Source organism: Squalius cephalus (assembly GCF_949319135.1).
Source record: "Squalius cephalus genome assembly, chromosome: 6".
Taxonomy (NCBI): Eukaryota; Metazoa; Chordata; class Actinopteri; order Cypriniformes; family Leuciscidae; genus Squalius; species Squalius cephalus.
The window spans coordinates 3338308-3362072 of record NC_137127.1 but is presented as its reverse complement, the minus strand read 5'-3'; the positions used below and the strand labels follow the sequence as shown (position 1 = coordinate 3362072).

The 23765-nt window shown below is 37.6% G+C and overlaps 1 protein-coding gene across 1 annotated transcript in view; it reads left to right on the top strand.

Annotated features, from left to right (window-relative positions):
- The window catches only part of LOC307160070 (uncharacterized protein), a 719517-nt gene that overhangs the window by 517603 nt on the left and 178149 nt on the right, over positions 1-23765 (top strand). The window contains exons 64-70 of the mRNA XM_079873884.1: positions 363-536; positions 1156-1329; positions 1481-1651; positions 2126-2299; positions 2462-2635; positions 5224-5394; positions 12325-12498. Of these exons, the coding sequence (XP_079730010.1) occupies positions 363-536; positions 1156-1329; positions 1481-1651; positions 2126-2299; positions 2462-2635; positions 5224-5394; positions 12325-12498 (1212 nt within the window). The remainder of the gene's footprint in view (positions 1-362; positions 537-1155; positions 1330-1480; positions 1652-2125; positions 2300-2461; positions 2636-5223; positions 5395-12324; positions 12499-23765) is intronic.

Sequence of the window (23765 nt, the reverse complement as noted above, 5' to 3'; positions counted from 1 at the left end):
TTTATCTACGTTTCTGCATGATAATGTACTTTTCTGTGTACGTCCATTTAATTGAAATTACCATTTTTGTACATTGCTATGTTTCTATGAAATTGAAATATTCAAATTAGGCAGATGTTATATTAAGACATCTTTTGCTTATCTGTGGGTCAGATTTTCGCTAATATTAAAATAAAAATATTGGTAAATTTTCACACCAAATTTTCTAATTGCCAAGCATTTGGCAATGCTTTTATAATAATTATAATAATTATTATTATTTTTTTTTTTTTATGATTTAAATAAAATCATCTCACTTTATGCACGTGTTTTGCTCATGTAGTGTAGATCATTAAGTGCTTAACAGCTTCTTTCATACACAGACTTTCAGACTGCAGTATCACAGAAGAAGGTTATAAAGCTCTGGCTTCAGCTCTGAGATCAAACCCTTCACACCTGATAGAGCTGGATCTCAGAGGAAATGATCCTGGACAATCAGGAGTGAAGGAGCTCAGTGATTTACTACAGGATGAACGCTGTACATTAAAGACCATCAGGTGATAAACGAGACAATTATCATAACTATGATTTTAACCAGATATTACACAACACTACACATTAATACTACACTGGACTAGAGGTGCAAAATATATCAGTGGCCGAGATATTATTGGCTGATCACTGGGACAATACAATTTCCACTATTATTTCCATTAATAAGTAGTTTTGTTATATTTGTGGTTAGCATATCATTTCTGATAATGATTCAGTGTATTTGTCTGACGGTGTCATGTGTGTTTGGACAAATTATCATATCACATTATCATTTTCTGTTAGTATTAGTTTTGGGTATGTTTTAGTTTTGATCAGCTACTGTAATTATAGATATTCTGTTTATGTGTAAAGAAGTAATAAGTGAAAACAATGAAAATACATTTCTGTATTTTCTCTCACTGGTGTTTGCTTATACATGAAAATGGCATATTGTTTGTTTGCGTTCTGTATGTTTATGTATATTTTATGGTTATTACATGCTGTAAATTTCATTTTGGTTTAATTCATTGATACAAATGCTTGTAGTAAATCATTCTACTCTGTTTAGTGACTCATTCAGGATGAAGCTACAAAAGGCATAAAATTGGAATATTATCTGATTTGTAATTCTACTTCCTGTAGGTTTTTGAAAAGTGTTGCTGCACAGGAAGCGTGTGAGTATCTCACTAAAGTTCTGGGTAAAAGTCCATTATTACTGACAGAACTGGATCTGAGTGAAGATAAATTAGGAGATCTGAATGGAGAGAAGCTCTCTGCTCTTTTGATGGACTCTCATAGCAAAGTGGAGAAAATCAAGTGAGTCAACATGATTTCTACATTATAACTTCTCTGTTAATTGATTATAAAAGACTGTCAGTCACTTGTGTGAGCAGATATGAAGAGCTGTCGATCTGATGTGTGTGTTAAATATGTACTGAATAATAAATTATGGTGTTTCTGTGTTCAGGTTGAATAATTGTGAGCTGACAGAGAAAAGCTGTTCAGTTCTAGCTACTGTTCTCTCCTCTAAAACCATCCTGAAAGAGCTGAACCTGAACAACAGCCGTCTGCTGGACTCTGGAGTCAAAGAGATCTGTGAGGGACTGAAGAAGCCCGTGTGTGAACTAGAAACACTCAAGTGAGTACATTTCACCATCAGCTACACTCAACACCACAACACTTGCTTATCAGTTATATATATCTGAGTCCACTCACCTTCAGAAGTGAGGATAATCTAAGAATAGTTTTTTTTATTTTGTTTTGTAGTAATAAAATAGGAACAAATAAATAGCAAATGGTGGCACAATACAATAGAATGAAAAGACAAATTAAACAAACACAGCTTTATGTTTTTCAGGTGCTAATGCTTACAACTAAAGTTACAAAAGTTATTGAGTCAAGAGCAGTGAGGGGTTTTTCTCTTTGTCTTTTGTTTGATTAAAATGATAGCAGCAGGTTTATTAGGCTGCTGTCACTTAAGACTGAATACTAATCCAATATACTGTTACACAACATGCCTTTTTTCTCAACTATTTATAGTTCAAAACTGACTGTATTTACAGTAGTGTTCATTTTAGTTCTAGTGTTCATTCTAAGTTTTCATGTTTTCTAGACTCTCAGACTGCAGTATCACAGAAGAAGGTTGTAAAGCTCTGGCTTCAGCTCTGAGATCAAACCCTTCACACCTGATAGAGCTGGATCTCACAGGAAATGATCCTTGCCAATTTGGAGTGGAACACCTCATTAATGTACAAAAGAATTATTGCCGTTCACTGAAAACACTGAGGTGAGAGTTTTCTACAAATTAAACTGCAATAGTTTTAAGATTTTATCTGAAAGTGAATTAAACCATCAAACTATATTTCTGCACTTACTTGCATCAATATTCTTTTACCACATCTGTGCTGTGTACAGTTGTGAAATATCAATGCACTGTCTTTGTTTCTAGGATATTACAAAGTCCTGCTGCAGATGAAGCCTGTCAGTATGTGAGAGACATTTTGAGTAAAAACCCGTTACTCCAGAGTGAGCTGAATCTGAGTGAACATGAACTAGGAGACACACGAGTGAATCAGATCGCTGCTCTACTGCAGGATAAACTCTGTGAAATCAACACACTGATGTGAGTATTGTGTTCACTTGTTATAGTACATTTAAAGTGTCTTAAAGGAAATCAGGTGACCAAAACACTGTAAGGCAGGGGTGTCAAACATACGGCCTACAGGTTTGTCTAATCCGGCCAGCGGGATGATTTGAACAATGATAAAAATAGAGATGCACTGCTCCACTGACCATAGATCTAAACTTTTTTTTATTTATTTTTATTTTGGTCTATCTCTATTCCGGACCTGCAAAAAACAGCTTGTGTAAAACATCCACAATTTGTATACGTTAACACAGGTAGATGCTGAATACAGACGGATAGAAATTGTAGTTTATATGGTTAATATTAATGTAATTGTCAGCGCACTAAGGTTTAAAAAAATAAGTAATTCTGCCCATCTGGCCCTTAACCTAAAATTAGTTTGAAACCTTTCTTTAAGGGCTTTTGCACCCGTGTAGGAACTCAGTTATAGGAACTAGTGACCAGGCCGGACCCCTGAGAATAAATCTTCCCCTGGGGTAATATAGCATGCACACCACCAGGTGGAACTCCGTGATGTAAGCTTGCCGTAAGTATATGTAAACTGTGTTTACACATATTTTAAAAGTACTGAGTATCTGTGTTTCTCATGTATTCAGCCAGTCACTATAGTGTTAAAGTGCTGGTTTAGACCCTACTCTGAAGTAGAGCTAATTTAGTTCCCCTTAAAAGAAGTTCCTATAACTAAAATCATTCCTAGTTCCTGCAGTGCAAACACACCAAAAAGCAAGTACTTCTGCCAATCCACCTTTTCCCTGAATTGTAACTTTCTTAAAACATTTTCTAGTCAAATTAGCATACTTTCCAAGATGATAATGTAACATTTAGACCCTATAAAATGTGTTTAAAAAAGCACATGGCTGCATGGCGCCATCATTTTACAGTGTTGCAATGACTGTCTTTTGTCAGCACCTCACCCGTCAAAGTTTAACGAGTGTGTTAATGACACCAAGCTGCCGAAGTTAGCTTCATTGAAAACAGATGGCCACTCATAGAATGGGTTCCTATTGTAAGACTTGAGAAATTAGAAAATGCCGGCAGTCTGTTTGAGGAACAACCACTCCCTGAGAAGACAAAGGACCTTTCTGGAAATTAACATTTGAACTCTCTCTTGTGAAATTAGCATCACCATTCGAGACGCAAGTCTCAACTAGGCATCATCCTAATCTACATCTCTTTCCCTTGATCCCCCATTCCCCCGTTCCTTTTCTCTCTCATGCTGAGATCACCTGAAATTCACCCCAAAATCTATATGGTTTAATGTGAACAATTATCATTTAATTGTTCATAACAGTCACATAACAGTCTTGGACATAACAGACATCACTTACTCCCGTTGTTACTCGAGGATGGATCAGTACCAACTGTTCATGATCCATCTTACAGTCTCCGGAGCGATAGGCCTAATGTACTGATCACGGCAGTAATGGAAGAGAGAGAGTGCACTTTATGACAGCTCATCGAGTCGTTTTACGGATATAAAGTTTACCAGTTTATTAAGCACCCACTGAAAAGGTGTGTATATATTTGTTTACTGTTAGTTGTAACAAGTGTTTTGTGTACTTTGCTGTGTTTCTTGATGATAATGAAATGGAGAGAGAGAGAGTTTATGGATAAGACTTTAACGCACACTTCTTATACTGTGTTCATTCAGCTCTTACAGTGATTTTCTGGAGTAAAACTGTGGTCCGCAACAACAGGCTTGTATTAATAGTGGATAAAAGCAGATGACAAATACATTATAACTGTTATTAAACTAAACTATACCTGTTCTATATCCATACAGCATATATTCTCTGGCTGTGTGGGCATTATTGTCCGACTCCGGGTCGAAATGAACAGCGTTACTGAGAGTTTCTGTTTTGATAAAATCATTCCGTGAGAGATGAGCTTGTCCTGACACTGAGCGTGAGCTCTTGAAGCTCCGCCCTCTTTGCCGGCAACAGCAGCTCATTTGCATTTAAAGGGACACACACAAAAACAGCGTGTATTTCTGAGCCCCAAAAAGTGACAATTTAAACATGCTGTAAAAAATGATCTGTGGGGTATTTTGAGCTAAAACTTCACATACACACTCTGGGGACATCAGAGACTTATTTTACATCTTGTGATAAGGGGAATAATAGGTGCCCTTTAAGATCTCTTATTGAAAATGTATGGCTCATCATGAAAAGGAGAATCAGAGAACAACAACCATGGACTGTTTAGTAGCTGAAGTCTTGTAACAAGCGAGATTAGGCAAAAATTCCACTTGCTAAACTGTAATTCCCAAACAGTTAAAAAGTTTATTTAAAAGAAAAGATGATGTTACACAGTGGTAAACATGCCTCAGACCCAACTCTTTTAGCGTGTGATGCAGCCGTCACATTTTTTATTTATTTCAAAACACAATTAAGTTGGTCAGTGAAAACATTGGAAATCTTTTCTGTCTACTTAAAGGTCAGTTAAATAATGGTTAAAGAAAAGTAACAAATCACAGACTGTTGATTTTATTTCATTTTACAAAATGTACCAACGTCTCTGGACATTGTGTTTGTAAATTCTCCCTCATCTGATCATCATTTTAGGCTGCGTAAGTGTGGTCTAACAGAGGAAAGCTGTTCAGCTCTCGCTACAGTCCTGAGATCAAACTCCAGTCTGAAAGAGCTTGACATCAGCAACAATAATCTGCAGGATTCAGGAGTGAAGAAACTCCAGAACGGATTAGAAAATACAAACTGCACACTGGAGAGACTCAGGTGAGTTCAATGAACTATTGTTTGATTCCACTTAAACTGAATGTTTTTTTTGTTTTGTTTTTCATAGTACAATGTATGTTTTAACAGCAGTGTTGGGGAAGCTACTCTGAATCTGTAGTTTGTCAAGCTACAAGCTGCTCAAAAGTTAAAGTAAAGTTACATTCAAGCTTGTAGCAACTCTACAAGTTTCTATTAAAAAGGAGCTAGCTACATTGCACCTTCTTTTTTTACAATGACATTGTTACAAATAACTGAATATTTGTTAAAGGAAAATGCCGAAATTTTCCTCTTTACATGTTGTGATTTGTATAGTCACAGCGTGTACAAATAACAAGGTCACATGAGACACAGCCATCTTCTAACCGTACTGTATACATACTAGGAACTATATTCTCAGAAGGCGAAGCACTGCTACTTCTGCAGAGTGATTTGCTCGCAGAACCTGTAGAAGATGGCTGTGTCTCATGTGACCTTGTTATTTGTACACACTGTGACTATACAAATCACAACGTGTAAATAGGAAAATGTTAACATTATTTTGTCACTTATTGGGAGCAGTATGCTAGCTGGAGCCGTTTACCTCCAGTCTTTGTGCTAAGCTAGGCTAGCGGTAGGTGCGTCAGACAGAGTTACGGCACACACGGAGATGAGAAGGGTATGTATGGACTTATCTAACTCTGGGGGATACGGAGAATAAGCTAAAGTCCCAAAAAGTCACCGTGTTCCTTTAGGAAAGCATGTTATAAGTAAAATATTTGGGGGGTTTAAAACAACATGTTGTAATGCAATTATGGTTTCAATGAGTGGGGTGAATTCAGGTTGACTGGGACAATTTTTCCCAGTCATTTTAATGGCAAAAAGTGCCCCAATCGTTTGATTTTGTAAACTATCCAAAACACACCAAAAAAATAGCCTATATCTCAAACTTACTGTCAAAGTGCAAAATTGCTACAAATGTAACATCAATACAAGAACAAAATGTATGTTAACTCAAACTGGATACACAGGAGTAATCAAAAATGCAGGTTAAACTCACAGCACATGCGATAGGCTATTTACTGTGAAAAGAGCCGCTCTGAGACGCAAATCATGAGCTGTTCTCGCTTTGCTTGAAATCCCACCGCAACCATCCTTTGCCAAGTAATAAGCGCACTACTATATTGCAATTTTATTTCAGTTCGATTAGTGATCTTTTAGGTTCATTACAAAACTAACAGGACAGATTAATCTATGGTGGTTCATTATTGTAATTAAAATAGAAATACACATTTGATATAGAGTGCAATAAAGCAGGATAAGTAGTACATTTAAAAAGCTATTATTCACCTTCCATATGTGCTTTAAGTATTTAATGTAGACTGCATTTTAATATTTGGTTTGCATAAATTACAGTCGATTCATGTGAAATATCCATTCCTGTTCATCCTTTACATAATCATCAGACAATCTCCTGTCGGTGGACGGACTGTAAAGTCGTAAAATGCATGATGTGACAACAGATGGTGGTAATGAACAAATGTAGTTTATCTAGTAAGAAGACTTTATTTCTTTATTTATTTCTTTATTTTTCAAGGATAACCCCTTGAGATGCACCATCTCATTTTCGAGGGGGTCCTTTACATTACAAAGAAACCAGCAACAAAATGGAAAATCATAATTAAAGTAAATACTACACAAGACTATAAGAAACATTTAAATACAGTAACATTCATACACACACACACACACACACACACACACACTAACAATGCTCCCACAAACCTAATCCCCCCATTTTAGCCCATACCATAATCGGAGAAATCAATGAGCCATCTGCGAGCATGCAAATACAAAAACAAGGTATAAATATGCTTACACACTTCACTATACGCATACAGGTACATAAATGCAAACATGTACAATATAAACAAAAATAATAAATTAAATTAAAATTAAAAGAAAGAGAGATCAGAAACAGGAACACGGTGTTTGAAAATAAGTAAGAAGAGATGATTTGAAAACATGTAAAGTAGTTATAGATCTGAGCGAGCAGGGAAGATTGTTCCAGTCTGATGGAGCTTTAAATTTGAACGCACGACGACCTACTTCTTTGCAAATTCTGGGTACATAAAAGAAGAGCTGATCCGTATGCCTTAAATTGTACTGTGTATTAAAAGAAATTAGGTAACATTTCAAATATGGAGGGAAATGCAAGTGAATACACTTAAAAATAAGTAGTAACCAGTGAAATTGCCTTCTTGACTTGGGAGCCAGCCAGCACAAAGACTCATACATTCGGCAGTGGTGAGTTCTATAGGGACATCTGAGCACAAATCTACAAAGACTATTATAAAGTACAGAGATAGGACGAAGATTTGAATCAGTAGTATTCCTGTATATAATATCAGCATAATCAATTATTGGAAGTATCAATTGCGTAATTATTCTTTTTCGAACCTGTTGTGAAAAGCAATCAACAGAGCGATAAAGTGACTTCAATTGACCATATATTTTCTTGCAGATTGAATTAATATGAGGTTTGAAGGAAAGCTGAGTATCAAGCCAGAGACCAAGATATTTAAACTCTTCAACTTTTGTTAAAGCTGTTCCATCGAGAAAACTAATAGACCAGCTTTTAGATATAGGCAAGGAATTAGGTCGAGAGCAAAACAACATAGTGTAAGATTTGTTTTTGTTCAAAAGGAGTTTATTAGAAGAAAACCATTTTTGAACTAAGTTAAAATCAGATTGAAGAGAATATTGAATTTGTGAGACTTCAGCACTGGATGAATATATTACAGTGTCATCTGCATATAAGTGAATTAAACTATCTGGACAGATTTGCGGTAGATCATTAATAAAAATGGAAAATAAGAGAGGACCTAAGGATGAACCTTGTGGAACTCCTTTATCAATAATTTTGAAGCCAGACTGGCTGCCTTGAAAAGTAACGCATTGACTTCTGTGATGAAGAAAAGAATTAAAAAATAATAAAGAATCAGAAGAAAGACCAATAGCATGTAATTTGTCTAAGAGAAGATAATGATCAACCATATCAAATGCTTTGGTAAGATCAATAAATATAGCACCTGTCAGCATATTACTGTCTGATGCTGACAGTATGTCGTTTGTGAATTTTAAAAGAGCAGTGGTGGTTGAAAAATTTGAACGAAAACCAGATTGATGTGGAGATAATACATTTTGGTCATTAAGATATTTAGAAAGTTGATTAAAGATTAATTTTTCAAAGATTTTTGTTACACTATTGATAATTGAAATAGGTCTGTAATTATTAATATCTGTGATATCACCTCCTTTATGAAGAGGAATTACTCTGGCACAATTCCATGATCGAGGTGTTTCGCAGGTCGCCAATGATAAATTAAATATATCAGCCAATGGAAATGATATAACATGAGAGGCAAGTTTAAAGAACTTGATCTCAAGACCATCTGGACCAGCACTGCATCCGGGGTTTATGCCATCAATAACCTGCTGAACATCATCTGGAGTGATAATATTAAAGCAAAATGATCTATTAAACCTATTTTGAGTCAAAGAAACATCAGAGTGAGAAGGAAATGAAAAAGAACTGCCAACTGTAGAGAAGTGCTGGCTGAAAGCCTCTGCAATTAACAAAGGTTCACTAATAGTTTCATTATTTACTCTAATTAGGGAAATAGGGTTTTTTATGGGTTTGTTGGTTATAGAATTAATTCTCTTCCAGAATTGCTTTGGGTTCTTAAAGTCAGTTGATAAACAATCCTTATAGTAATTTGCTTTAGCATTTCTAGTAATAGTTTTACATTTATTCCTTAGTTCTTTATAAGCATCCCAGTCAGCAGAATCATTTGATATACGATATTTTTTCCATGCCTTGTCTCTTTGTTTAAATAAGTGTATGAGATCTCCTTTGATCCAAGGTAAGTGTCGACCCTTAACCTTGATTGATCTCCAAGGAGCATGTTTATCTATTATCTCAACAAATTCAGTATAAAAGTAATTCCATGCATCTTCAACAGATGGAATTAACTGAAATCTCTCCCAATTTATATCTAGTATGTCTTGAGTAAAGTGTTCAGTATTAACGTTATTCCATTTCCTTACTCTAATTAATTTTGGAGGAAGATGAGGCAATTTGATTTTCCAAATACAATAAACAATAGAGTGGTCACTAAGAGAGTCCGGTAATACCCCAGATTTTAAGATTCTACCAGGATGAGAAACCAAAATCCAGTCAAGCAAAGAAGAGGAGCTAGGACCAACTCTAGTGGGTTCAGTTATGAGTTGAGTTAAATTTATGCTGTTAAAAAGATTGCGATCTTTATGAGAGGAATTAGCTAGCCAATTCGAATTAAAATCACCTAATATGATTTTTTCACTAGCACAATCTAAAGAATTAATAGTAGACAAGATACATTCAGTGGTTTCAGCAGGAGCATTAGGAGGTTTATATATATTTCCTATTATAAGTCGTTTGTTTTCATGGAAAATAATTTTAACAAAGAGGCCTTCAAAATGCAGGGGATTCTCACTTGGCAATACAAGTTCTGCAGTCAATTTTGAGGATACATATATTAAGAGGCCCCCACCTCTTGAGCCCCTATCTTTCCTGAATAAAACATAATTGTCAAGTCTGACTTCATCATCAGAGATCTCACTGTTTAACCAGGTTTCGGAAAGAGTAATGATATGTGGATTATTATAAGCGAGCCAAGCTCTTAATAAATCAATTTTAGGAGGCAAACTCCTAATATTCAAGTGAATAACAAATAAACCTTTAGTGAAGTTCATTACTCATAAATATTAATATACACATGATATGAAAGCAAAAAATGATCATAAAGCAACATTGCAGGTTATTGTATAGAGCAGTAGGGGGCAAGTGAAGAGAAAGGCAGTAGGAGAGCAAACACACACACACACACACACACACACACACACACACACACACACACACACACACACACACACACACACACACACACACACACACACACACACACACACACAGAGTATGCACATAAACCTGTAAGTGCACCACTCAGTCTGCATAACCCAAATAAACGAGGTCACTTTCTGCAGGAATAGTTATATAGTATAACCATAACTGTATAAAAATCATCAAATGACATAAAGTCAAACAATAATAATAATAATGATAAAAATAAAATAGTAGAATATAAATGCTACTTTATTTAATTTATTTAATAAATCAAAATATCAATTGCATATATCAGACTTATAAATATATATCCTTTCCCATTTAGGAGACCAAGACTAGCCCATCTTTTAGTATTACGCCTTTTTACGCAATTTGATTCATATTATATGGCAAACAATAGTAAAACAACACCAACCCTTTCGACTTCCAGCATTGATTTGCAAATAAGAAACAAGAAAAAAAAAAAACAGCAGTCACTCAAATAGCACTTATGCCAATGATAACAATACAAATAATAAATAATAAGTTCAATGCCAGTCCGGCGAGGAAAGTACCCACTGGGAGAGAAAAAATAAAAAAAATAATAATAATAATAATAATAATAATAATTCTCTCTTTTTTTTTTTAAACAATTCATCAGCAAGCTGAGTATTGTGCTGCTATTAGCACTAGCCTTCATTTACTAACTTTAGGCTGTCATGTCAGAGTCAATGGAGGAGTTCATAAGAGAGAGTTCACCAGCAAGGGATTCCTCAGCTTCCTCAGGAGTACGAAAGAAATGTGTCTTACCAGCAAAGGCAACTCTCAGTGTGCAAGGATAGATCAGAGCATACTTAATGTCCCGATCACGAAGCTTTTTCTTAACCGCATCAAACCCTCGGCGTCTCTGGACCAGAGCAGTGGAGAAGTCCGGATAAATGAAAACACGAGCTCCTTTGAATTGTAGGAACTCTTTCTTCTCCCTGGCTAGTTTCATTACTTTTAGCTTATCCTGGAAATAGTGAAACTTTACCAGGATCGGCCTGGGACCCTTGGCTCTGGAGTTGTCCTGCATACCTGTACGATGACAGCGCTCAATCACCGGAGGAGAGGAGAAATTCGCTTCACCTAGAAGCTGTAGAATCAAGTGTCTCACGAAGCCAAGGATATCTCTGGCCTCTGCCCTCTCTGGAATGCCGATGAATCGTAGATTAGAGCGTCTGCTTCGGTTCTCCGCGTCCTCTGCCCATGATTTCAGCTCAGTGTTTTCCTTTTCAAGCACTTTTACCCGTTTGACCAGCTCTGTTATATCATCCTCATTTGAGCTGACTCTCTGCTCCAGCTCGATAACCTGCTCTCCAAACATTTGAAGCGATCCATCTATTTTGGCCAGGTTGGCTCCAAGTGAATCAATTTTGGCATCCAAGTGTGAAATCATCTCCAGCTTCATTTGCTGCATCATGTCCAAAATACTTTGGAGAGTAATTGTTTCATCACCCATTGAGAGGCCGGTTTCTTCCCACTCGCACAAAGAGAAGAATATGTTCCAATAACTTGTTGGTTTGAAGTTGGAGATTGGTTTAGTTTGCTTATCTTGATATAACTCTAATAGATCCTTGAAGAAAATCGTTTTGTAGTGGAAAAATTATGTCACAATGACCTCAGTTAAGCAAAAACATTGGGCCAGCAGACTGAGCTTGCAGCACACACTCACACCACGGCGGCCATTTTGAAAAAGTGTGACTCTGCGTTGCTTCAATGCATTACAGGTTTATGATTAATCATAATGCAAAATGGAGTAGCTTTCAGTCGCGCTACACGGCTACTTGGAAAAAGTAGCTACAGTAGCTACTGGAAAAGCTACAATGTTTTAAAGTAGCTGAGCTACTGTCCAGATACTAAAAAATTTAGTTATGTTAGTGGTATCGTGACTTGTACTGTAGCTGTTGAACAGTACGAAATATGTTTAATTATATTAATCATAAAATAATAACTTGATGAATTTTATAAATTCCCTTTTTTTCTAGCCTTTCAGACTGCAGTATCACAGAAGAAGGTTATAAAGCTCTGGCTTCAGCTCTGAGATCAAACCCTTCACACCTGATAGAGCTGGATCTCAGAGGAAATGATCCTGGACAATCAGGAGTGAAGGAGCTCAGTGATTTACTACAGGATCAGAAGTGTCAACTCAAGACACTGAGGTGAGACGTGATGAAATAATACAAAATAAATATGCATGCTAAATATTCATACAAAATATTCTTTCAGTAATACAATAAGCTCCACAATACAATTAAAGCTGCAAGCAGCATTTATCGGGGTTCAAGCATTTAAGGCCTTTAAGCACATAAGCATTTAAGACATTAAGTTTTATTTGGAAAGCTTTTAACCACTGAAATAATAGATGGAAAAGACCATTTACAGCCAAAACAGACAATTTACCATAGGAAATATATGGTTTTCAAAGCTTTTTAACAGTTATAGTGCCACCTATCGTCCGATCTTCATGAAATTTTACATGCTTGTTTAGAATGTTATGGCACATATGCTCACCAATTTTTTTGAAGTTCTGAGTTTTCGTTTAGGATTTATAGGCTTTTGAGTGCATTTTGCCACGCCCATTTTCTTTATGACCCAATATACCCACGCGAAAAATGCTAAAGTTCAACTTTTTTTTCGATAATTATTGATCAGGAGAGTCCATAGAATTGTCCTAGACTTTTTTGGTTCCGATCGGGCGAAAAACCTAGGACTAGTTCGCAAAAGTAGGTTTTTAACATAATTACGAATATTTAATGAACGGTTTGATTGACAGCAATGGTTCTTGAGGCAAAGTTGTTCAGCATGAGCAGATCTATCAAATGATATGCATTTTGTGACAATAAGTGTAACACCACGTGATTACAGAGCCATTAAACTCGTTAGCGCCAACTAGTGGCCGATTTCTTTCAAAATTCTTACAGACCTCTAGGGCCATGAGTCGAATATGCCTATCGAGTTTCGTTCCGATTGGCCTCCGTTAACCTTGTCTAATAGGTGCTCAAACTTCATTGGCCGATGGCGGCCATGTTTTTCGAGATACACCAATGTCCTCATAGATATACATGGCACCTTGGACCAAGACACTGCATACCAATTTTCAAGTCAATCGGACTAATGGTCAGGTGGTTATAGCCTGTTTTATGTTTTTGTCATGTTATAGCGCCACCATGTGGCCAATCACCGCGGTTTTTTTTACTGTGACCTCAGATTGATCTCTTACACATGTGTACCGAGTTTGGTGAAGATACCTCATTTACTTCTGGAGTTATAGCCATTTTAGTAAAATAGGCTCCGCCTTCTTCGAACGTTTTGGCGCCCCTTAGTGACCGTGAATCGAAATTTCAACTTTTTTTCGATAATTATTGATATTCAGACTCCAGAGAACATTTCTGCACTGGTTTGGTTCCGATCGGGCAAAAAACCTAGGACTAGTTCACAAAAGTAGGTTTTGGACAAAATCCAAAATGGCGGAAAAATTTGCATACCGGAAATGAAATCCTTGAGGCCAGTTTTGTTCGGCTTGACCCAAGGATTCCAATGATATAAGACACTTGAGTCTGTGACAAACGGTTAATGAGATTTAAGCAAAAATGTGCAATTTTTTTGTTTTTTGCGCTGTAGCGCCACCATCTGGCCGATTGGGACGAGTCCGGGTATCTGAGTAGCGAGCAAGACTACTACCATCTGACCGAGTTTCACGTCTCTAGGCCTTACGGTTTGGGCTGCACGATGCGTTTTAGGGAAGAATAATAATAATAATTAAAGCTGCAAGCAGCATTTATCGGGGTTCAAGCAGTTAAGGCCGTTAAGGACTTTAAGCACAAAAGCATCAAAAGTTATAAAGTTTTATTTAGCAAGCATGACATCATAGATGGAAAAGACCATGTTCTAGCATGATTTACCATGATATGCCACATTCTAGCATGATTTACCATAGTTTATCATGATTTACCATGGTTTACCATGATTTACCTTGTTCTAGCATAGTTTACCATGAATTTATCTCAGTTTACCTTGATTTACCATGTTCTAGCATGATTTACCATGATATACCACATTCTAGCAAGATTTACCATAGTTTATCATGATTTACCCTGTTCTAGCATAGTTTACCATGAATTTATCTTAGTTTACCTTAATTTACCATGTTCTAGCATGATTTACCATGATATACCACATTCTAGCATGATTTACCATAGTTTATCATGATTTACCATGGTTTACCATGATTTACCCTGTTCTAGCATGATTTACCATGATATATCACGTTCTAGAATGATTTACCAGGATTCTAGCATGATTTACCTTGATACACCACATTCTAGTATGATTTACTATGATTTACCATGTTTCTAGCGTGATTTACCATGATTTACCACATTACTAGCAATTATGTGAAGTGTCAGTGCAAATGAAGTGATAAACACTGTCAAAATATGATTTTGTTATAATAGTTATTGTTATATAAGTGATTTGCACAAAGCACATGTGAAAAGACTTCATAAGTAGAATGGCCAGCAGAGGGCACTAGAAGACCACTTATTGGCTCAGTTTCACTTTAAATTTCATTATTTTTACCAGTTTTCTGCACTAAATCAAATCAGTTTTTCCATGTTAACTCAATAATGCATGCTTACACACACACACACACACACACACACACACACACACACACACACAAAGACAAATGTTGTTGTTTTTTCAATGCTATTGGGATATGTCATAATGAAAATATATTTGAATGGTCTATAAACATTTCACAAAGTCTTTGTAAGCTATTAATCAGAAGATTCAGAATTTATTCAGAAACCTAAGACTACACAAACACATTATGTTGTAGATACAGACATTTGAACTATATGATGTGATCAAACTGTCAATACTAATACTTTAACGGATGGATTTTGACTAAATGTAATTGTAATTGTAAATGTTAAAATAGTGATTTTATAAATTTTAAACAGCAGGGGGCAGTAAAATACAACTTATTGGCTTAATATGCCATTATATTCATATAATTTTCACCTTTTTAACTGTTATAGAGGCAAATTTTGTCCGATCGGTCTGAAAATTTTCATGCATGTTCAGAGTGATATTTCACTGGCTTTTTAAGAAGGTCTGAGTCATTCATTAAAGAGATATAGGCTTTCGGGGACACTTGGTAAAGGCTACATTTTGAAGTGAACCTATTATAACTATCCAAATGAAGTAGTTCAACTTTTTCTGACAATTATTGACCTAGTGAGTCCAGAGAATTGTATTGCACTAGTTTTGAACATTATGATATGAAAATTATATGATCAGAGATGGAAAAGACCTTTTACAGCCAATACAGGCAGTTTACCATAGGAAATATATGGTTTTAAAGCTTTTTAACAGTTATAGCGCCACCTATGGTCCGATCTCCATAAAATTTGGCATGCTTGTTAATGATGTTATGTCACATATGCTCACCGATTTTTGTGAAGTTCTGAGTTTTTATTTAGGATTTATAGGATATTTAATGTATTTTGCCACGCCCATTTTATAAATGACCCTATTAGAGCCATCCAAATGCAAAATTTCAACTTTTTTTTGATAGTTTTTGATCTAGAGAGTCCAGAGAATTGTCCTAGACTGGTCTGGTTCCGATCGGGTGAAAAACCTAGGACTAGTTCGCAAAAGTAGGTTTTTCACATGTTTGCGAATATTTAATGAATGGTTTGATTGACAGCAATGGTTCTTGAGGCAAAGTTGTTCAGGATGAGGAGATCTATCAAATGATATACATATTGTGTGGATATTTGTAACACCACGTGATTACAGAGCCGTAAAACTCGTTAGCGCCAACTAGTGGCCGATTTCTTTCAAAATTCTTACAGACCTCTAGGGCCTTGAGTCGAACATGCCCATCGAGTTTCGTTCCGATCGGTCTCCGTTAACCTTGTCTAATAGGTGCTCAAACTTCATTGGCCGATGGCGGCCATGTTTTTTGAGATACGCCAATGTCCTCATACACATACATGGCACCTTGGACCAAGACACTGCATACCAATTTTCAAGTCAATCGGACTAACGGTCAGGTGGTTATAGCCTGTTTTATGTTTTTTTCATGTTATAGCGCCACCATGAGGCCAATCGTCGCGATTTTTTTACTGTGACCTCAGATTGACCTCTTACACATGTGTACCAAGTTTGGTGAAGATACCTCATTTACTTCTGGAGTTATAGCCATTTTAGTAAAATAGGCCCCGCCCACAACGTACGTTTTGGCGGCCCTTAGCGTCCGTGAATCGAAATTTCAACTTTTTTTCGATAGTTTTTGATATTCAGACTCTAGAGAACATTTCTGCACTGGTTTGGTTCCGATCGGGCGAAAAACCTAGGACTAGTTCGCAAAAGTATGTTTTTGACAAAATTCAAAATGGCGGAAAATCTATCATGGCGGAAATGAAATCGGAGATATACGTTTTGTTCGTCAGGCGTCCAGCTTTCCAATGATATAAGACACTTGAGTCTACGTCATACGGTCTAGTAGTTATGAGCAGTTTTGCGCTTTTGGTTGCTATAGCGCCACCTATGGGCCAATCGGGGTCATACTTTTATAGGTTCTCCCCAAATTGAGGACTACCATTTGGCCAAGTTTCAAGGTTCCAGCTCTTACGGTTTGGTCTGCACAATGCGTTTTAGGGGAAAATAATAATAATAATAATAATAATAATAAAAATCAGTACAATTACAATAGGGTTTCAGCACTTCGTGCTTGAACCCCTAATTAAAGCTGCAAGCAGCATTTATCGGGGTTCAAGCAGTTAAGGCCTTTAAGGCCTTAAAGCACAAAAGCTTTAAAATCTATTAAGTTTTATTTAGCAAGCATGTAACCACTGACATAATAGATGGAAAAGACCATTTACAGCCAATACAGGCAATGTAACATAGGAAATACATGGTTTTAAAGCTGTTTAACATTTATAGGATTTCTATACATTTCTGCACTGGTTTGGTTCCGATCGGGCGAAAAACCTAGGACTAGTTAGTAAAAGTACGTTGTTGACAAAATTCAAAATGGTGGAAAATTTATCATGGCGGAAATTAACATTATCTAAATCTCGAAGATCGGATCAGATCGGATCGAATAATGATAATCGATTCAAGATCTTGAGAATCGGAATCGAATCGATTCTTGAAATTTGAATCGAAACCCAGCCCTACACAACACTGTGTAGCATGTAGTGCGCAACTTGACTTGATGTGCTACACCTAGATATAGTATTCGGTAGGGCATAATTAAATCAGAAGCAAGGATCATCTACTGGAGGGAGGAAATGGTGCAACAGGAGAGCAAATAGTTGACAATTTTGTTCTGATTCAAAGAGAAAATTATATTGATAAATTAAAAAGTTCTCTTTGTAGTTTGTTTCAGAAAGATGAGTGACAAATAAGAACAATAGAGAGTTAGTAAATGAAAACAGACATCACCGACTTGTTTCTTTTTAATGATTCAACAGCCTAAAAGCTTCGATTAAATTAGGTGAAGTTCGAAAGTGGAGCTTAAAGTTAAAAATAATTACCACCTAGTTTCATCACATCTATCTTTTTAACGAATCAGTGTTTTTGAACATGTTTGTACATGTACGGTTTAATGACTCAAAGACAATCCGTTGCTGTAACAATGTGATTGTGCACTGAGTGACAGCCTTTCAATGCGCAGAGACGCTGTTTAGTTTTCGCTACATTCGTTACAAAAAATGTCCTTGATTTTTGTGCATGCTATACACATCGTAACACTTATTTATATAGCAACACATAAATATAAAAAACAAAAACAAACAAAAGAAAATTGTAGTTATCCTACCAGTTGATGGTTTCAAATTACAGTTCAAATGGGAAACAGGTCCATGGGCACTGGTTAGCATTTGTGCATGTAATTGCATCCACTAGGCAGGCGATTCACCTTCACAGGATTATTTATGGCACAAAACAGGATACACTTGCCGATCACGTTCACATAGGGAAAAAAAATAGAGAACAAGAAAACGCAGCCTTGGAAAACACAAGGCAAACGTACAATAATTAATTTCTGACTCAACATTTCAGTAACAAATGACATGCACAGCTCAAATGACACATTAATCCAAATTTATTTAACACATCGATTCGACACTCATAAAACAGTCACTGTCACAACTCATGATACAAAGATGTTAGCTACACGCGGTAGCTTTAGCACACGGCTAACTAGTTCAGCTCGCGCTGTGACTGCGGCCTAGTCAACTCAGCTCATATCAAATCATTTCTGAAATAGATATCTGTCATAAGATAACATATGACAAAAAAAAGTCACTCACCAAAACAAGACTGCATCACATATTCAATTAAAGAAGATTGTTCAATAAAGATTATCACACTATAAATCTTTACTCCGATTTCACCTTTTACACCTTTCTCTGACGACAAGTTGATGCATCCAAAGTTTCCAAGTGCACACAATCACAGTTCCCGATAGATTATGATGATCATTTAGTACAAGGAGTTTCTGAAGAAAGTTTCCGTGCTGCTGTCTCATCTGATCTATTCTGTTCTCTCATCATGCTGACAGCAGCAGCGCCTGCGCGAACAGTGGGCGGGCCTTAAGAATATGCCGCTACTGTTGGCTCTCAGGGGTGGCAGTCACTGCAGCACAATCAGTGATTGGACGAATCGCGTGTTTTTGCCTAGTGGTTTTTACCAGTGCATCAAGTAAATAAAAAAAAAAATGGATGTAATTGAAAAAATTAATTTGTCCAGAACAGAGCGACAGGACTGAATTTAAACTGTTATAGAAGAGCTAATATACTGAGAATGAACTGGTGAAGGATTGTCTCTCTGCTTTATTTTATAAGAAATATTTCTGTGTCTAGAGTTCCTAATGCGCTGTACTCTCAACTTTTGTATAATAGTACTAGTCATATTTTTTTACACCAGGCATGAATAAAAGGAATGTTTTTTATTTCCTGTTTCGAAAACCACTGGAAACCAACGGACAGTAATGTATAGAGGAATGAAAATATGGAATCATTTACTATTGATATCACACATTTTTACAAGAAAAATTAGTTTTAAAAAAATATTCAAAGGAATATTTAATGGCAAAATATATTAAATTGTTGATTTTGATATTTGGAATGGATGATGGGTTAGTGCGTTTCATTGACTTGACTTTTTATTGTTGTTGATTAAATGTAGTTTTGTATGATTTACTTTTTGGGAACCCAGGAAGAGTAGCCACTGCCTAGAAAGAGGCTAATGGGGATCCAAATAAACAAATAAACTTATAACATTGATGGAAAATACCATTTACAGCCAATACAGGCAATTTACTGAGGAAAGTTTTTTTGACAGTTATAGCACCACATCTTGCCTGATCTCCACCACTTCAAGTGTCCTCAAAGTGTGCCCATGCATGTCTGTCAAATTTGTTGTAAATATCTCATTTTGTTTTGAAGTTTAGACAGTTCTGTTTATGAGAGAATAAAAATGATCCATGGGTGACAATGATTTAAAAATTTTATTTGTTTATTTATTTTTGTCAGTTCCTATCTTAATTGTGACATTTGGGCGTTATTGTTTAGCTATTGATCTATGTTTTCAAATTTCAAGAAATTTGGACTATTGGTTTCGAAGATAATTGCAAGTTTTTTAAGTGCTTAATGACAATGATACACAAACTATAAGGAGAAACCTGGCATATTTGGTATTGTTGGACTCGGGAAGGATTGAGGATTTCAAAGGACTAACGGTTGGGTGCGTTTATAGCCATTTTCATAAATTTTTTCCATGTTGTAGCGCCACCAAGTGGCCAATCGTCGCGATTTTTTTCAAGTAATCTCAGATTGAGCTCATAAACACGTTTCCCAAGATTAGCGAAAATATCTCTTTCCATTCACGAGTTATAATTGTTTTAGTAAAAGTGGCCCTGGTGCCATCAAACATTTTGATTTCCCTTAGCGACCGTGAATTTAAATTAAGAATTTTTTTGATGATTATTGATAGTCTCTGTCCAGAGAATATTTCTGCATTGGTTTGGTTTCGATCGGGCAAAAAATCTAGGAGTAATTCGCAAAAGTAGGTTTTTCAAAAAACCTCAATTTACTCAAAATTGGTGCCTGAAGGGCAAGCAAATCCGAGGCATGCATCTGGTCCGCCTCGAGCCAAGGATTCCAGCGATATAAGACACTTGAGCCTACGCCTCACGGTTGATGAGTTATGAGCCGTTTCGTACTTTTGCCCGCTGTAGCGCCCCCGTCAGGCCGATCGGGGCGGGCCTTGGTGACGCTGTAGGCGGTGTGAGTACTATCAGCCCCCAAAGTTTCAAGTCTCCACGACTTACGGTTTGGTCTGCCCGATCAGTTTTATGTCTGAATGTTGCATCATGGGAAAATTAACAATTACAATAGGTGTTCAGCACTGAAGTGCTTGAACCCCTAATAAGTGGCTAAAAAAGGGCCACAAAAAGGCCTCTAAAAAAAAAACTATAGGGTCTAGGCGCTTGCCGTCTGCGCTGCTGCGTTCCAAAAACTTTATCCAGCCTTCTAACATGTGCCTCGGAGAGGAAAAAGAACGTTTGTTGCCCTTTTAGCTCATTTATCATGGAAATGTGGTGCATTTTTTTTTTACCTTTTAAACTGTGACACCCCCACTGATGGCCCGATCTCCATAAAAGTTTGCACGCTTCTTTAGAATAATATGGCGCATGTGCTCAGCTAATTTGGTGAAGCTCTGCTCTTTTCCCCCCATTTTTCAGTCATTTAAATGTCATTTTGCATAGGGTAATACAGAGGCCTTCTCACCTTTATGACAGTTAAAGCGCCACCAATGGCCCGACGTCCATGAAAGTTTTCAAGCTTCTTCAGGATCACGTGACGCATGCGCATGCCCGATTTTGTGAGCTTGTATGCAAATCAGACAGCAAGATGGCCGCTTTCAGCCATTTCATGTGTTTTTTCCATAGAAATACATCATTTTGACACCCTTTTAACAGTTATAGCGCCACCAAGTGGCCAGTCTCTGCGCCCTTTTTCACGTGACCACAGAATGAGCTCGTACAGGCGTGTGCTGAGTTTGGTGCAAAAATCTCGTTCCGTTCACGAGTTATAGCCAATTAAGCAAAATGGGGTCCTTCCACTTCGAACATTTTGGCGGCCCTTAGGGACCGTGAAGCGAAATTTACACTTTTTTTTGATAATTATTGACAATCAGACTCCAGAGAATCTTGCCGCACTGGTTTGGTTCCGGCCGGGCCAAAAACCTAGGACTAGTTCGCGAAAGTAGGTTTTTGGAAAAACCCCAAATACCCTAAAATTTTCCCAGGGTGACGAGCAAATCCGAGGCATGCATCTGGTCCGCCTCGAGCCAAGGATTCCAGCGATATAAGACACTTGAGCCTACGCCTCACGGTTGATGAGTTATGAGCCGTTTCGTACTTTTGCCCGCTGTAGCGCCCCCGTCAGGCCGATCGGGGCGGGCCTTGGTGACGCTGTAGGCGGTGTGAGTACTATCAGCCCCCAAAGTTTCAAGTCTCCACGACTTACGGTTTGGTCTGCCCGATCAGTTTTATGTCTGAATGTTGCATCATGGGAAAATTAACAATTACAATAGGTGTTCAGCACTGAAGTGCTTGAACCCCTAATAAGTGGCTAAAAAAGGGCCACAAAAAGGCCTCTAAAAAAAAAACTATAGGGTCTAGGCGCTTGCCGTCTGCGCTGCTGCGTTCCAAAAACTTTATCCAGCCTTCTAACATGTGCCTCGGAGAGGAAAAAGAACGTTTGTTGCCCTTTTAGCTCATTTATCATGGAAATGTGGTGCATTTTTTTTTTACCTTTTAAACTGTGACACCCCCACTGATGGCCCGATCTCCATAAAAGTTTGCACGCTTCTTTAGAATAATATGGCGCATGTGCTCAGCTAATTTGGTGAAGCTCTGCTCTTTTCCCCCCATTTTTCAGTCATTTAAATGTCATTTTGCATAGGGTAATACAGAGGCCTTCTCACCTTTATGACAGTTAAAGCGCCACCAATGGCCCGACGTCCATGAAAGTTTTCAAGCTTCTTCAGGATCACGTGACGCATGCGCATGCCCGATTTTGTGAGCTTGTATGCAAATCAGACAGCAAGATGGCCGCTTTCAGCCATTTCATGTGTTTTTTCCATAGAAATACATCATTTTGACACCCTTTTAACAGTTATAGCGCCACCAAGTGGCCAGTCTCTGCGCCCTTTTTCACGTGACCACAGAATGAGCTCGTACATGCGTGTGCTGAGTTTGGTGCAAAAATCTCGTTCCGTTCACGAGTTATAGCCAATTAAGCAAAATGGGGTCCTTCCACTTCGAACATTTTGGCGGCCCTTAGGGACCGTGAAGCGAAATTTACACTTTTTTTTGATAATTATTGACAATCAGACTCCAGAGAATCTTGCCGCACTGGTTTGGTTCCGGCCGGGCCAAAAACCTAGGACTAGTTCGCGAAAGTAGGTTTTTGGAAAAACCCCAAATACCCTAAAATTTTCCCAGGGTGACGAGCAAATCCGAGGCATGCATCTGGTCCGCCTCGAGCCAAGGATTCCAGCGATATAAGACACTTGAGCCTACGCCTCACGGTTGATGAGTTATGAGCCGTTTCGTACTTTTGCCCGCTGTAGCGCCCCCGTCAGGCCGATCGGGGCGGGCCTTGGTGACGCTGTAGGCGGTGTGAGTACTATCAGCCCCCAAAGTTTCAAGTCTCCACGACTTACGGTTTGGTCTGCCCGATCAGTTTTATGTCTGAATGTTGCATCATGGGAAAATTAACAATTACAATAGGTGTTCAGCACTGAAGTGCTTGAACCCCTAATAAGTGGCTAAAAAAGGGCCACAAAAAGGCCTCTAAAAAAAAAACTATAGGGTCTAGGCGCTTGCCGTCTGCGCTGCTGCGTTCCAAAAACTTTATCCAGCCTTCTAACATGTGCCTCGGAGAGGAAAAAGAACGTTTGTTGCCCTTTTAGCTCATTTATCATGGAAATGTGGTGCATTTTTTTTTTTACCTTTTAAACTGTGACACCCCCACTGATGGCCCGATCTCCATAAAAGTTTGCACGCTTCTTTAGAATAATATGGCGCATGTGCTCAGCTAATTTGGTGAAGCTCTGCTCTTTTCCCCCCATTTTTCAGTCATTTAAATGTCATTTTGCATAGGGTAATACAGAGGCCTTCTCACCTTTATGACAGTTAAAGCGCCACCAATGGCCCGACGTCCATGAAAGTTTTCAAGCTTCTTCAGGATCACGTGACGCATGCGCATGCCCGATTTTGTGAGCTTGTATGCAAATCAGACAGCAAGATGGCCGCTTTCAGCCATTTCATGTGTTTTTTTCCATAGAAATACATCATTTTGACACCCTTTTAACAGTTATAGCGCCACCAAGTGGCCAG